At 57.4% G+C, this 16,490-nt stretch overlaps 3 protein-coding genes across 3 annotated transcripts; all 3 read right to left on the bottom strand.

Annotated features, from left to right (window-relative positions):
* Positions 1–52: 52 nt before the first annotated feature.
* On the bottom strand, positions 53–444 carry VDAG_02081 (uncharacterized protein; the record flags this gene model as incomplete). The annotated part of the gene is made up of 1 exon (XM_009658110.1): positions 53–444. A coding segment is annotated over one exon (392 nt), but the record flags the coding sequence as incomplete, so codon positions are not given.
* Positions 445–1,527: 1,083 nt separating this feature from the next.
* Positions 1,528–3,066, bottom strand: VDAG_02080 (LDB19 protein; the record flags this gene model as incomplete). Its single annotated transcript, XM_009658109.1, has 1 exon — positions 1,528–3,066. One exon carries the CDS (start codon positions 3,064–3,066, stop codon positions 1,528–1,530), a length of 1,539 nt encoding a protein of 512 aa, XP_009656404.1.
* A 6,077-nt stretch (positions 3,067–9,143) lies between these two features.
* VDAG_02079 (metalloprotease) lies at positions 9,144–11,035 on the bottom strand (the record flags this gene model as incomplete). The annotated part of the gene is made up of 4 exons (XM_009658108.1): positions 9,144–9,961; positions 10,051–10,356; positions 10,428–10,639; positions 10,704–11,035. The coding sequence occupies 4 exons, from the start codon at positions 11,033–11,035 to the stop codon at positions 9,144–9,146; spliced, it is 1,668 nt and encodes a 555-aa protein (XP_009656403.1).
* Positions 11,036–16,490: the final 5,455 nt, after the last annotated feature.

The following is a 16,490-nucleotide window of genomic DNA, read 5'->3' as shown; positions in this document are numbered from 1 at the left end:
CCCTGCAGCAGGCCGGTCTGCTTCCGCCGGGGTCCTCGACGTGGCGCCGCACGCGGCGCCTCGGCGGGCCACGGCGTCTGGTCGACGTGCAGCTGCTGCACGGGCTGGCGGGGCGGCGCCCTCGACGCGGCGGCGGATGGTGTGGTCGAAGATGACGACCTTGGTGACGCCCGGCAGCTTCGCGCGCAGCAGGGCCTCGACCTCGGCGTAGTAGGGCCCGCGCACGGCGGCGTCGTCGGTGAAGGCCTTCTCCTGCGAGGGCGCGTGGTAGACGCCAAAGCCGGCGGTTTCAGTGGAGAAGTTGTCGAGCCCGGCCGCCCGCATGTCGGCGACGGAGCGTTGGCGCTCGACACGCTGGTAGGATGTCTTGTCGACGTCGACCTTGCCCCAGGGCTTGCCGGTGAAGGAGTCGAGGTCAATGTACTTGAAGGTGCCGGTCGTCATGGCGGCGGCTGTGCTGTTGCTCGCGGATCTGGCTTGTGGTTGTTGGGATCTGGCGAGGCTGGTGAATCTGGGCGCTGCGACGCTGGTCCCTGGTGCTTGTCTCACGGACAATGGAATGGTATTGCGAGAGAGTTGGCGTGCTGTCGTTGTGACTCGATGCATGCTCTGACTACCGTACCTAGGACACTTGTTGATGAGAGCTTGCATCCATCCAAGGAGGCATCCAAGGAAGCATCCAAGGAAACATCCAAGGAAGGCATGAGGCTGCGGGGGTCTTAAAGCCTTTGGACATGGCGGCATCTCGACGCGGAAAGGGAAACCCGCTGATTACATCATCACCTTCGACTTGGGAAGTGGCGCGCCTGCCTTTTTCGTCGTCTCACGGATCGCGCTTGCCCACTCGGCGATTGCTCATCGGCCGGGCTTTGGTCATTGGTAAGCCCTCGCCCCATCATTGGCATGCACGCCCCGTGTTGCTTGTCAGTCATCGATCAATGGTGATGGCTGAATAACGTCGACCTGACTTGACCTCTGCCCGACGTGGGGGCCTTGAGTCGTTCTGACGCAACCCGCGAGTACCAGCAGCGTCTACTCACTTTGCCATGAGAGGCAGGCAATTCGTGATATGCGCCAGTCAGCACCACACTCAACGAGCCATGCACGACAATGAATAAGAACCATGAGGATGCATGAGAACATGACAATGAGAAATGAGAACCAGTCAATAAGTGAGGCCGTAGCCAGCAGAGTAGAATTATGCGTTCGCCGCCTAGGGGTCTGTATGCCCCGATCGCTCCAGGAGTGAGCCGCCCAAAAATGTCGCCAAACGCCCTTGATGAATGCCCTCAATAGAGCGACAAACCAGCCCATCCGCTTTCAAGTTCATGAAAACAATCCAAGTACTCAAAAAATACAGAGGGGGGTATAGTGCTAAGCCAATGACCAGATGCAGTACAAACAAATGTGCTTTTCCTTCTCTCCCTATCCATGTCCACGAGAACATTTCGTCTCATTATCGTTTCGTCATGTGCATCCATATGGGACGCGATGCCAAATGGGCTCTATATGTCCCACGCCATGTCTTCATGCCCTCGGCTCTGGGCTCGTCCGGAGTGCATCGAGCATCTCCAGCGCCTCGTAGTCGATGGGCTGCGCATTGGGGTACGCCGGCGGGCTCGGAGGCACGTCGCTGTAGACGGGCGGCGCCTCGTTGTCCCAGCTGACGCCGAGGCCGGCGCACTCGGTGAGCATAATGTGGTACTGCATGCGCAGGATGCGACCCGTGCCCGTCTGCGCGGCGAGGTGCGGCTTGCCGGCGGGCGCCCACTCCTTGCTGACGACCATCTCGACCATGAGCGCGTGCGAGACCGAGGTGCCGTCGAGCGAGCGGCTGTCGCAGGCAAAGCCCGGCGCGCCGTTCTTCGAAGAGGCGAGGAGCGACGCCGCGACGCCGTACTCGAACCCAAACTCGACGTGGCCGTCGGTGGCCGTGTAGTCCGACTTCCAGCCGTCGTGCATGTGCTTCTCGCCGAGGATGCGCGTCTCGGTGCGCGAGGCACCCTTTTGCGCGGCCGGGGCTGAGCCCTCGGCAGGGGTGGTAGGCTGGTGCTTCTTGCAGGCGGGGGCGACCGTCTTGATCGTCTCCTCGAGCTTCCACGTGATCTTCTTGAGCTTCCAGTACTCGACCGTCTTGGTGGCGTCATTGACCGTCGTGAGACCGTCGAGACGGAGCTGGACGGCGTGCTGCGATCCGGTCGAGTGGATAACCTGGTCGTAGTCGGCGCCAGCCTTGATGTTGGTGGGCGGGAACACGCGCACCGAGTGGTGGGGCGTGTCTGGCTGCACGAGGGAGCGCTTGACGTCAAAATCCTTCCAGAACTTGATCGGCAGCGCAGAGATCCTGGCGTTCTTGGCCAGGGTCACCTCCGACTTGAACTCGTAGGCAATCGACACGAGAGGGGTGTCGAGGCTGGCCGGCAGGTGACCTTCGAGAAGGATGGAGAAGGGGTACTGGTGCCTGCCCTTGCGCAGCGTGGTGGGGTGGCTGAGAAATGTCCACTTCTTGAGCTCCGTGTATTGGTCTAGGCAGTCGGCGCAGTTGACCATGAAAGGCTTCTTCTGGTGCACGTGGATGTTGAGGGCCGCGGAGAAGTTCTCAATCTCGAGGTGCTCGTCCTTGACCTCAATGATCATCTGGCCCGACACAAGGGCGCCCGAGGACGACTCGGCGTCCCCGAAGAAGATGATTGGCGGGCTCTCAATCTTCCAATCGAGCGCGGCATGTGGGTTCTCGTGGATCTCCCTGCTGCGGCCAAACGGCAGGGAGATGCGGTGGTTGGTCTTGTCCTTCTTGTGGCTCTTGAGCATCTTGTCCTTCTCCTTGCGCTCCCTCTTGGCCAGCTCTCTCTTTTCCTTGACGGGAGCAGGCTCAGGTGCATACATCAGATACGGAATCTCGTCGTACTGCTCGGACAGGCTGGGGTCGTAGGATGGGAAGCGCTCAATGCGACGTCGCACGGGAGCTTGTTGCTGGGGTCGGATGGATGACTTGATTGTGTTGACAGCAGTGGCAGAAAACGTCTCTGTGGAAGCCCGCAGGAAATCTGCGACTCTGTGGGGCATGGTGACGGCAATAGTTGCGCTGGTGCTGTGCTGGTGGTGTCACTGGACTGGATTTCCCCGGATTCTATTCTTGGCGGTGATCAAATCCCTGAGGGAAAGAAAAAACCTTCGAAATGAGGAGTCGGTATGATGTGATGTGGCGTGTATTTGACTGCTCTGATTGCTCGGGTCCAACAAGGGAGAGAGCAAGGCGGAGGAGCTGGCAATGGAGGGGGGCGGGGCCGCTTTAGGGGAAGAGCTCAGCTGATCGAACAGGCGAGGATCGAGGGTTGAGGACGATGGTATGCTGCTCTGTCTTGTGCCGTCGTCAGGCGAGCAACAGACCCATTCAGCCCGCTAGTTGGTGCTGGAAAGCTTGCTTAAGGATTTCCGATGCAGCGATTGCGGGGTAGTCGCCGGGGCAGGCAGGCGATGAAGTTTCGACGTGTCCAGCTGACGGGATAGAATTTTGCGCCCCTGCAGGACTAGTTGGTGTCTGGGGCTTTTGGGCTGCAGCGACAGCGTTGCTAGGTCGGTCCGGTCGGGGTCGCGAGGCGGGCAGAGAGTAGGTCGCAATCCTCGTGGGTCCCAGAGGAGAGAGACTGCTGGTGTCGTCTGGCGAGCCGTAAAGAAAACGGTTCGAGAGAACGAGTTGCGCAAGGCGATTCTGATGGAGGGGTCATAAACCGGGGGGTCGTGTAAGTGAGCAGGCTTGCGCGATGCTGGGTGCAGATGCAGCTGGTATGGTGGAGAAAGCAGGCAATGGATGATGGTGCTGGGAACGGGTTCGTAAGGTCGTCGAGGCTCAACGCAACGTAGAAGGCAGAGCTCAGAAGGTGAATAGATGAAGAACGAAAACAATTTCTATGGCGTCAAGGGCAGACGTCAAACATTATTAGTATTCGTCTGAAGCTCGCCATGTCGTGATGCCCGGTGGTTTTCATAGAGTAATTATGTGTCATGAATTGGTTCCCCTGGTCTGCTCCGTGTATGCGCTTTCGAATGACACGGCTCGGTTTGGGCCGTTGCTGCTTCCTCGACACGCACTGGGGGGGGCGTGTTCAAGGGAGTCCTGGGGCGTGCCTGCACTTTGCTTCCCAGTGCCTGCTTACCACTCCACTACTTGGGGGGACTCACTGCCCACAGCCCACAGGAACCATGTGGCCTGTGGCAGGGGCGGGGGGCTGTTCTTTTTTTTCTTGTGGTGGCACCTGACCTGGCCCAAACGGCCCCCTTGCTGACGTGCTCCAGGGCTTGGAGCTCGAACCTCGAGGGGCAGTCACCGTCGTCGAGGGCAAGTGCCAGGCTGTATTGTCTCTGGTCTGTGTGTCAGGCAAGGGACGTATGGAGAGGCAAGTCCAGGAATCCAGGCCTCGTACTCTGCCCCTCCTCTCCTACCTACCTACCTACCCCTCCAACACGCCTAATTAATTGGACCTCTTTGTCTTTGGCCATTCCGTCTCTCACGACAGTGCCCCATGCTCCGTCAGAAACATCCGGCCGTCCACGACACGGGGTCGCAGGGAGGATAGAGTTTGGGCTCAAAGAAGCGACGGTGTAATGCAGAGGGCGTGACGGATGGGGAGTACCGCACCACACCGCTACCGTGCATGCATGCATGGCCCGAATTGCGCGAGGTTGAGGGCCCATGGCGTCGCAAACGGCCGGAAAAGATCTTATGCATTTTAAGGATTGCGTGTGGCACGACGGACCGTCCACTGCCTAACCGTCTCCTGTCTTGTTGGCCCTGACCCTCTGAACCACACCGATCTGCCACAACATCTGCAACCGGGAACCTTGGTAGCCAGCCGAGCCGCCGGCCGCGCAACCGGGCGGTGATGGCGTGTGATGCAATTGTCCGGATGAGATGGCGCGATGCCTTGTTTCGATGAGGGTGTGAGGTTGGTGCGAAAGGAGGGAGGGGTCCTGGTGCCGCTTCGCCCTGGCGCTCTGCTGATGCTTCGTGACCACAGGGGCCAACGTAGGCATGCCCACTGTATTTCGTCAGCACATCTGGGTCTTCGCGTCGTCATGCCATCCCCATGCTCCAAAGTCGTTCGACTGGTCGAGCCCGGAGCAAGCTCCTGTACAGTGGTAGGTACATGTAGCGAGGTCAGGGTAGCTACGCAAGCTACGGTACCTCAGGTCACGCAGGTCCGTCGCATGATCCTGTCATGATTAAGCTCCAGGCGATCGCCGCCGGTTGCTGATGCGCTGCGGTTACAGGGCAGCGCCGCGCCCGAGTACCTGTAGCATGCTCACGCATCGCCTGGTCACCAGGCACGATGCGGGGTAGCTGCACGACTGCTGGGCTCGTTGCAAGTGAACTGTTCTTCCAAGATGGAAGAGCAAGTACAAAATCAACATGCCATCTGAGTCACAGCTTGCATTACAATTGACATGCTGAAGCTGTACTGAAGACGTTGGTGGCCCAGTGTGTGTGTGTGTGTGTCGGGAGGGATTCCGTTACATTATCCACCGTCTGTCCTCCGTCATTGACATCGTTCGACACACTCACGATGCCCACGGTGTTGTGGACCCGCGTCGCTGAGCACCTCATCCAGAGGAATGCTGTGAAGCATGATGGATTGACACGCCCCGGGTGCTCGCCGAGCGTGCCTGGGCAGGGTGCAGCCTGTCCAAGGTCTCTGCCAGGAAGAAAATTCTCAATCACGAGGGCGGCTGTCCGCAATGTGCGATGGGTCCCCTTCCCCACCATGTGCGCGTCCAGAAGCGTCGAGCCCAGCCAGTCCTTTGACCCAGGTGTTCCCCCTTCTGGCTTCTGGGCTTCTGTGGTAAGAAATTTTCTTACTGTACGTGCATCCCTCCCAAGCCTCCCAAGCTCCCAGCTGGGCCCGAGGTGGGTTGTGAGCACGTCCTCCACACCTTCTCGCCTACTGGTACCTGATCACCGACAATAGCAGCGATCATAACAGGGGAATTGCAAAAGATTTTCCTCTACTCTGCTCAGGACCGGCCGGAGTGGGGATGCATGATTCATGGAGGGGCGCGCACATGCTCTCAAGTCGAATCATCCTCGCACAAGCTCTTGGGAGTGGAGGGCGATGCGACCATGTAGCTTTTTCCTGCCTTGGAAGGTGAAGCTGTCGTTGCACAGAGTTTGTTTGGTGCCTTTTCTCCCTGCCTGGCTTGCCTGCCCGCCTTACTGTACATGTACATGTATCATTACTTCCTGTCCTGAGTGACTGCCTTCCTTCCTTGCGCCTGCCTTGCTTCCTGCCTTCCGTGTGTACCGCACCGTATGCTTGCACTGGAGAGATGAAAAGGGTCCACAAAAAGCCCCATCGCAAAACCTTGATGCCAGTGTCTAACCCGTTTAGGACACTGAAGATCACACCTTGCAGGCGATCCTTCCCCGGATAATGATGTCAAATGGGCATTGCCAGTCAGTCAGTGGCTCGTTGCCGGGAACGAACCTCCGGCCTGTTCCTGCCAAATCGCGATGGCGATGGCGTCTTCGGTGAAAGGCAGTGGCGGATATTTTGCCCAGCGTGCCTGCCAGTTCAGTTCTCGCTAAGCTTCATGAAGACCATTGATATCAACGTCCTTCTGTTGGTTCACCACATCCAATTCTACCATGTCGATCGTGCGCCCTAACACCAGCAGGAGTGAGCGACCCTCCAGCAGAGCCACCTGCGACAGGCGCCGCATACGCCCCTCGTTCTCGTCGCTGTCGGTGCTCTCCTCATACGATGAACCATGACATCGACAGTTCTGATGCAGTGGGCGCAATGCCTTGATCACGCTGGCAATTCACCTGATCACTTCTGTGACGCCTCTCCGCCCTGATCGCAAATCCACGGCGCGTACTGACCAGGGCAATAGGCAAGCCCTCTTTCCCCGCATTCTGCTGGGAGCGACGCCAGCTCGAAGCAGGACGAACGTGACGTCTTAAATTGATGTCTCCGCGGTCCGCGGGCTGGGCGCTTTCTCAACCTCTCGACATTCTCGACAGACGCGATGCACTGGTCTCCATCAAGCTCCCCCATCTGCTCGCAGGTCTTGGCCTCGGTCACTCTTGCGCTCCTTGCTCACCGAATTCACCGAAAGAAACATCGACAAACATCGTGAACCGTCAGGCACGGACGACTCACCACGTTCAGGCTCAAAAGCGTTTATGCGGTCTGGGTCCCATGCACCACTTTCTCTTACCCGCCAGGGTCCTCGCCCGCTAAGCACCGGGACAGCCCGCCCATCTGCCCAACTTGCATCTCTTTCACCAGATGCGGAAATCCTGTTACTCAACTGTTACACGATAAAATCCACCCAACATCCCAAGTGCCGCCCTGTATCGACTTGGCACGACCCCCACCACCAGCTCCCAAGACTCCGTCCAAAGCTCTTGATCTGATAATGAACCGTAGAGCTGGGACGTTTCTCTCCGTCGCCCAGGGTCAGAGCTTCTGTCCCCCAGTTTTCTTGAGCTCACATCGCGATGGCACTGTTGATGTTGTCGTCATTACCTACAAGCAAGTGGAGGTCGGCAGGTGCCCGGATCGCGATCCTGTCCTCCTCCGGGGCATCGTGCCCGAACGCCCAGTTTTCTATTACAGTGTTTTGCAGTATTGACTCCGAACGCCCCCGCCGGACGCACATCCGACTTTGCAACCGCCCGGCCATGCTGGTCTTCCGTGATCATTCCGTGAGGAACAGACCCCGGGCGCGACCGGCAAAAGGTCTCGACCGCCACCCTGCCATTTTTGTTACGTCAAGCATTGTCCGGAGTGGGCCCGGGGTCCACGGCCCAGACTCTTCTTTTCAGGCGACACGCTCAGCACCTACCACCATGTCCACGGCACTGTGTCGCTCGCTCTACCCAATTTGCGTCCTCACGGGGCCACGATCCCGTCATCGGAGTCGCGATGCTGGTATTCTCACGATGTCTCTCGACCGACAAAGGTGTTTTGCTCGGCTCGGATGGGGCGTGGGAGGAGCGGCGCGGGGCGTCGTGACAGGAGTCCCTGCATATTGGCCCTCCCAGCCAGTTCAGACTATCGTCAGCTTACCTGCTTTGGTATTGTCTGCCCGCTGGCTTCATTCTACTCAGGAGGACTAGAATAATGGCGGTGAGGTTATGAGGCGGCGGTTCGGTCGTTGGGCAAGCAGCCCTGGAAAAGACCGACGATGATAAATTTTTGAACGGAACGAAGCCCGGATGTCGCTCAGAATCTCATGTGCACCGATCAGTCTTGAGCTGTTGCACAACGGAGAGAATGCCGAGACATCGTGAGTTTGGTGTGATGTTGTAACCCCCCATGGGGTTGGTTCCAGGGCGCTCGAGCTTACAGCGCTCTCCACACGCACCCTCAACCCGTTTTACTCCCTCGAGAAAAAAAAAACTTGACCGCCTTGTAGCGTGCTTCTTTCACGGGAGGTAAGTGGGCATGGCGTTTTTACCAAACACCACCAGACCATAATGGTGTGCAGCTAGTCTCGGTGATCCTTTGTCATCGTCCGTATTTGGATTGCCCCTTGATATAGGGTTGGCTCCTTGGTTTGGCATTCAAATAACCCATCGTGATCCGACGCCGATATCGGGGCGTTGAGACTGCCGAGGACCAGAGCCAGCCCACGAGCACGCCATTTCTCAAGCACAAATGTAATGCTTTGCCAAGGGAAGACATGGTGGAACAGAAGGTCTGTAAGGCATCAAACCGGTGCGTGTGTGTTGGTGACAGGACGTTTTGTCTGCAAGCAAGGCGCTTCGTGACTAACACAAGGCAACGAGGCACCTCTCGGCGTGGAGCATCGCCATTGGAGTGGACTGGCCAATTACTCCATTTCATGCCAGCCAAAATGAACACGACCGACCCAACATTGGGTTTTAAACATGACAGTAAATTACTACGCAAAGCGGACGCGTAACGAAGTTAAAAAAACTCTACTCGTAGAGTTTGGGTGACGTTTGATGTTTTGTGGTTCTCTTCGTGTGTGTCCACGTACGTATGAAACCAAGCCGGCGAAGGACGGCCAGACTATGAATCCTTGTTGTGAGATCATCCAAATCAGAATGTTATATTGCAAACTAACTATTCCCATGCATAAAATTTGTTTCGTGTCCATCGCTCATGTACCACTTAGAGATCCTCGTCAACATTAGGTGGGCACACGGCGACATAAGCGCCAGTAGCGGTATTCAGGGCCGAATCGAGCCAGCTATCGAGATGCCACATCATCGAGTCCTTGTTGACGCACGAGTGGCTGACGCGCAGCCGCAGGTTGTGCCCGTTCTCAAAGTCGAAACCGCTAATGGCCATCATGATGGCAGGGGCCACTTGGAAGCCGGCACCGCTGAAGTCGACGGTGCCGGCGTTCTCGGACCCGGGGACGTCGTCGGTGCAAAAGGTGCCGCCCGTGATGCCTTCCTTGTCGGCGGGGAAGGCCACCCACGTGATCGTCGCACCACGCAGGTCCGTGTCGGTGCCGACCTCGAGGTTGAGCCTGAACTTGAAGGGGCTCGCCTCGGACACGTGCGTCTTGAGCCGCCACGCCGAGTCCTTGCCGAGGCTGAGCCCGGAGAACCAGGCCACGACGGTGGGCGCCGCGCCGCCCTCGAAGCGCGCGTCGTACTTGATAATGGTCGAGAGCTTGGAGGCGCGCTTGCCGTCCGTCTTGACCTCCCACGTGCCCGTCTTGATGTTGGGCTCCGCAGCGGACGCCTCGAGCCAGGAGCACGCGGCCGAGAAGACGCGCGAGTCGGGCCCCGGCGCGATGGCGGCTGTGAAGTGGTCGTCCGACACGTCTTCGGCGGTCGCGGCGACGGATATGTCGGTCGTGTAGTCCAGGTCTAGCCAGCTCAGGCCCATGGCCAAGCGGGGAGGGTCGGCGTACGCGGGCTCGAAAGCCACGTCCTTGCGGTCGGCATCGGTGCTCACGCTGTCCCACGACCTGACCTCTGGTGGGAAGCACGTTCTCGTCAGCCATGTGCTCTCGGTTGGGAATGTGCTTTGGGTGCGCAGCCCGGCCAATGTCGGGGATACATACGAAGCGTGCTGAACTGCCCAATATCGCTGGACCAGGGCGGGTAGTTGTTGGCGATCCATTCCTTGTCACGCTCAGAGAGCGTCGTGTTGTTCTTGGTCGCGACGGCTCCAACGTTCTTGAACCAGCGCGCTGGATACTGGTACAGCATGATGGAGTCGGGGTCGTAAGCGCTGGCGTTGACCTCGCTGCTCTCGAGGCGCTTGATCACGTTGTAGTTGATCGTGGCTCTTGGCCAGCTGTTGGGCGGCCGGCTGAGCTCTTCGTAGATGAGCTCCGTGTTCCACTCGAAGCTGGCAAGGGGCGACTCTACGTGGATGGTCAGAAGCTGAGGGCTGGACGTTTGAGGCACTTGGCCATTGCAGATTGGGATCACCTACGATGCTCATGCTCGCAGCCCATGACGTGGCCGAACTCGTGAAGTACTTTCCGGCGGATAAACTCCTCCGGTTGTCTGAGGTTGATGTCAAGATTCATGGTTCTCTTGGACTGGTTCGTCTCAGACAGGGCATCGGTGCCGACGCGTGAGCTCGATCCTCCTCCCTGCACAAAGTCGATGCGAACATCCGCCTTTGGCGCGTCCATGGGGAGCCTGAGCACAGAGAGCTGTCAGAGGGACTGTCAATGAACGAGAAGCAGTGCCGGAGTTCACCTACCAGGCGAATTTGATGTTGGCATACGTGGGCCACCAGTCCGCATACTTCTTCACCTTGTCGTGCAGAGCAGGCTCACCGGAGAGGAACTTGATCTTCAGCGTACGACCTGGCTGCCAGTTCTTCTTGATATTGACAGCGAGATACGACTCATCAGTATCTCCACCCTCCGGACCTGTCCACTCAGGAAGCGCCTGGGTCGATCCCAGGGCATTTTGGGGGTTTTCTTCCAAGGCAATACGGAGGGACTCGATTTCCGTCTCGGGAGGGTTTCGAATCTCGAAGCACTGAAAGTGCTCAACAGTGTCGGGCGCTTGGTTAGCTTCTAAAGACATGATGATAAATGGTGAGTGACAAAAAAAAAGGTGATCGCGAAGACTTGTGACAGAGGAGGTGATGTATCGGCAAGACACTTGTTAGAGTGGCTATGGGATGGAAAGTCATGAACATGCTGACGAGGAGTGACTTATAAGCTCGACGCAGATATGGCAATGTCATGGCCACAGGAAAGCTGAGTCCGGCCATCGCTCGACTTGCCATTGTGTTCGGTCTAGGCCCGACTATCGAATCTTCTCAACCACGTGTGTCACTGGATCAGGAGGTTCAGCTGTGTTGTTGATGCAGACTTCACGATTAGCATTCCGAAAACTGATGACTTATCGGTCGAGACCAGTCCTCTATCTCAAACATCGTTAGCTTGAAGTTAGAAGACGGGCAACTCTTACGGACTGCAGTGCCGAGTAGTCGACAACCGGGCGGGTGAAACTGGCGACTCACACACACACACACACAAGTTTATTACGCCTGGTGGCCTAGAGCCAATAAGGCACTATTTGCTATTGTACACGGTCGCTTCCTCTAGTCTGTCCGAATCTCCCAAGCCCATAATAGGTCATCTTTCCGCTCTTGCTTTCTCGTCTTCTGTCTTGCCGCCGGTTTCTCGTGGGGTTTAGATTGTATTGGCAAGCTGCTTGAAGGCTATTCTTCAAGTGTTCAGAGTCCTATCTACGGCGACTGAAGCGGCGCTTACTGTTGTTGACACGAGGTGTGGGTGTTAGGTTCGGTTAGTAGAAGAAGGGGGGTTTTGGTGTGTTAGGCCCCCGCAAGGGATCACACGTTCTCCAGTCGGCCCGTGGCCTTCGCAAAGCGTATCGTAGCTCGGACTGCTTTCATGTCCGGCTTCCAATCATCACCATCTGATGTCGTCTTACCTCCCAAATGGAAGGAGATGTTGTCTCTTTGTGTGCCAGGGCGCATGAGTGTCTCGGCTCGTTGTGTTGCCCATCGTGTGCATCGGAGGAGAAAGTGCTCCACCGTCTCTCTCGCTTGTCCGCATGCGCATTGGGCTGAAGCTACTGCCCTGATTCGGAAAAGTGAGGCGTTCAGTCTCGCCATGCCTGTCCTGAGCTGGGCCAGCATGCTCGCCTCCATCCAGGAAAGGTTATCATATAGTTCTCGAGTGTGCTTGCCGGGTAGTGCTATGTCGACTTCCTTCGAGAGTTTTCCAACATTATCTGGTAGTCGTCTTTCCACACGTAGTTTGCGCCTTGCAGCGTTGAGGGTGGTGGATCGCATCTTTGGGAACTGTTTTTCAGGCAAGGCGCCATCTCGGCTGGCCTTGCGTGCTTCTCCTTTCGCTTTCTTCAGGAGGTCGTCGTCGAGATGGCTCGGAAGCCACACGACTGAGATGGTGTTCCCGGTTTCTCGCAGTCGGGTGATCGCCTCGTAGATGCAGCGAACGTACTCTTGTCCAGACTGTTGTTGGGGGTTTCGAAGTGTCAGCACCGCGGCTTTGTTGCTTGTCAGTAGCGTCACGGTCTGCCCCCTCAGCTGCGGCAGAAATCGCAACGCGTATGCTGCCGCTACCAGTTCTCCGGAAAATGGGTTCTGATCGGTCCTCATGCCGTGGGTGAAGGAAAACGTCTCGAGCCTCGTCCCTGGCCCCTTGACGGTTCCACCGACGCCGACCACCTCGTTTCGTGCCGAGCTGCTCACAGCGATGCGCACCGTGGCCTCCTCATCGACCCGCGTCAGTGTTGCATCCTCGTCGTTCCATTCAGTGACGGTCTGCACTCTTTCCATCCACGGCGGCAGTGTGAATGGGTTGATTGTTTCCAGGTCCTCCATTGGAATTTCGTTGAGCGAAGTTGCCAGTTGGAAAAATGGTGAGCGGTGGAAGCGCCTGAACTTCTTTATGCGAGAGGTCAGTTTTCGAAGCGGGTTGGTCTCAGGCAATGCGTGGAGATCTGTCCATAGCTTGATGGCCCTTCTCGTGAATCGCTCTGGTGCACTGGCGATGTGAGCCTCCGCTTCTGCTACGCTTGTGGCTATCGTGACGAACGCTCCAATAATTGCCTGCGCTCCGACCTTTTGGACGCGATAGATTGCTGCTGCCGTCCGGTCTTTGCATCGGTGCCTCCAGACGTTAGAGGCATAGTCCACCACTGGGGCCACGGTGGCCGTGAATAGCTGCCGTGCTGTCGCCGGGGTCAATCCTCTCAGTCGTTTCAGCTCCATCGCAGCCTCTAGTCCCTTGGTCGCCACTCTTGCAATGTGTTCCCTGTATCTGAGTCCAATGTCCATGATCACGCCGAGGATCTTGACATGCTGTTTGGGTTTGACTGTTTGGCCCTTGATAGTGAAAGGTTCCGAATCGGACCTTTTGGCCCATCGGGTGAAGTGGATGACCGCCGTCTTGTCCGCTTCGAAAGTCGCCCCGCTTCTCTGCTCCCAGTCCAGTGCCTTCTCGATGATCGCCTCGATCCCTTTACGGTTGTCTTGCGTGGTTGGTCCAGCGACCCAGGATGTGAAGTCGTCGACAAAGGCTATAGCTCCTCCATAGCAGTTGATCTTCTGTTGTACAAGGTCGGCGTTGAAGAACAGAAACAGGATCGGTGACAGTGGCGATCCTTGCGGTAGTCCAGCCTGAGGCAGGGTCCGGACCTCTGATGCTTGGCCGTTGACCTGAATTGTCGCCGTCCGATCGGAGCAGAATGCCTCTACCCAACGGAGCAAATCTTCTGGGAGGCCCCTCGCTCTCATTCTCTGAATGAGTCTCTCTTTGCATACTCCATTGTATGCTCCCTTCACATCGAAGCTCACGAGGCTGACCACCCAACGATTTCTCCATGCTGCGTAGATTTGTTCTTGCAGCAACACCAACGCTTGTTCTGCTGACCTCTGTTTGCGGGCCCCGAAGTGGTTCGTGGGCAACAGCCCATGGGTTTCGACTGCATGGGATATCCTCTCCGCAACAACCGACTCGAGAACCTTGCCGAGCGTGGCGAGGAGCGAGATGGGCCTCCAAGCCTTGGCGATGGTGTAGTCTCCTTTGCCGGGCTTCTTGAGCGGGATGATCTTGGCATGCCTCCATTGGTCGGGGAGTACTCCTTCCTCTAGCGATGCGCGGAAAATCGCAAGGACACTGTGCTTGACGGCTGGCCAAATCTGTTTCCAGACCATCGCCGGCAACCCGTCCTCACCGGGTGCTTTCCACGATTTCGTCGCGAAAAGCCGGCGCTCGACTTCTTCCATCGTGATGTCAGGCATGGTGACAGCCGATTCGCGCTGCGGCCTCTCACCCTCCTCTTCGATGTGCTCTGGTGGGGGCGGGAAGAAAGTCGTAAGCAATTCTTCCGCTTGCTCTTTGCCGTTGGTCGTCCGTGTGCCATCAGCCTTTACAAGCTGCGGCACCTTGCCGAATGCCGCGTCGTCGCCCGACTTGAGATACTTGGCGGCCTTCCAGATGTTGTCGTTGTCGGCCAGAAAGTCGTTCCAATGGGTTTTCTTCTGTTGTCGAATGGCACCGTGGTATTGTTTCGCTGCTCCCTTGGCCGTGTTCTCCAGTGCTTCATCGTTCCGTCCTGCCCGTCTCGCTGCCCTCGCCCGGTTCCTCCAATGTGTGTGGATGTGGCGGAGCTGCGTAAGATCCGCCGTCCACCACCGCTTCGCGTGTGGCGATGGTTTGGCTTTTGGTGTCAAGGCCTGTACTGCTTCCAGCACCACTGACATGAGTCTGTCCGTCTTCTCTTGGACCGTGCCTTCCATCGGGGCTGTCTCGAGTGCAGTGGAAATTCGAGTGTTGATTTCATTCCATGGCGCGTTCTTGTACAGAGGTCGGTCCTGGATTTTCGGGGCCGGCACTGATACATCAAAAATCGTTTCGATGGTGCGGTGGTCCGACCCGTGCTCTGTTCCGTTCGTCGTACACTTGATCATGGCCGCAGCTAGGTCTTCTGATACCAGCACCAGGTCGATTGTCGACTCGTGGTCCCCGCCTTGCCAAGTCTTCGTGCCCCTCGGGAGCATGCTGCAGAGGGAGAGCTCGTTCATCAGGTCGATGATGTTGTCGGCTTCACCCTGTCGTACCGGAGACACGTCGTCTCCTCCCCATAGTTGATCGTGGCGATTGAAGTCGCCCGCAATGACCACGTCCACCACCTCTCCTGCGGCTCTCCTGGCGTCCGCGACCGCTCTACGTATGGTGTTGCACGCTTCCTGTAATGCCTGGGTGTCCATCCCCTGCACGTACACGGACACCACCAGTACCAGTTTCCCTGGAAGCCGCAACAATGCTGCTGTCATGTCCGGAGACTCTATCCGCACCTGTTCAGCCTCCAAATCCTTCCTTACCCAAAGCATGCTTCGGATCGCCCATCGTCCTTCCCCAATCGTTGGTGGGACCATCTTTGTCCATCTGTGATGTCCCATCGGCGTCGTCAACAGCCGTCCTTTGATCATCCGTGCCTGTGGTTCCTGGATCGCCAGCACCGCTACGTCCTGAATGTCCTCGTCGTTCATGAGGCTCTCGTGAACCTCGCCGCGTTTTCGCACATTGAGTTGGATCATACGGAGCGTACTACTCATTCAAAGATGGGTAGAGCTTCTTGCAGTTTCTGCTGAAAGATGCATGGGGACCTCCGCAGGGAACACACTTGAGGATAGTCTCAGTGCAGGCACTGTGGTGGTGCCCCTCCTTGGCACATTTCCCGCACACCTGGGGTCGGTCGCACTGGTGAGCTTTATGGCCGCGGCCCATCTGTTGACAGTTGTAGCACTGGTCGAGGCGAGGACGAGATTCGAAGACCTTGGTCCTCCCAGATTGTCCTCCCGCATAGGCGTAGCCCTCCGCGAGTAGCCTTTCCGCGTCCGCTCTCTTCGTGAGGTACATAACCATTGAGCCGTATGCCTTCGGGACGTCCCTGTTACTTAGCCAGCCTACTTTCGCAACTTGTACGTCGTTTTCTTTGCCAATCTCCTCCGCGGCCCCACTGCGGATGGTGTTCGCCTCATCCAAGACCACCATGCGGCTCACGTAGTCGACTTTGACAGGATAGAGTTCGTCTCGCAGCATCCTAGCTCCTCGAGGCAGCTTGGCTTCCACCAGTTGTTTCACCATGGCGTGCTCCTGCTCGTTTCTGCAGGCAATTCTGATTCGAGGCTTCTTCGGGTCCTTGGTCACGGCCAGGCAACGCCACTTGGATTGGCTTTGGTCCACCCTGACCTCGCCTTCCGTAAGGGTACGAATAGCGCCCGGTGTGAGCTGTTCACCTTGTTCGTCCTCCATCCTGGATGTGTCGATCGTGCAGAAGACCATGTCTATTGGCGTCGGTGGCGTTGTCATGGTAGCCTGCCTCGTGTTGCTGAGTTGGCCGGCCTGTGGCATCCGGGCAATGTCTGCGTAGGACGGCCCCGATCTATCCTGCCCTGCGATCGTCGTAGTGACTGTTTCGATGCTCGCACGCAGGCTCTGGGTTTCATTCGTGGTCGCATGGAGGGCTTTCCTAAGCT

This window comes from Verticillium dahliae, genomic scaffold, assembly GCF_000150675.1.
Source record: "Verticillium dahliae VdLs.17 supercont1.3 genomic scaffold, whole genome shotgun sequence".
NCBI lineage: Eukaryota > Fungi > Ascomycota > Sordariomycetes > Glomerellales > Plectosphaerellaceae > Verticillium > Verticillium dahliae.
Note: the sequence above shows the minus strand (reverse complement) of the source record. Positions and strands in the feature narration are given on the sequence as shown.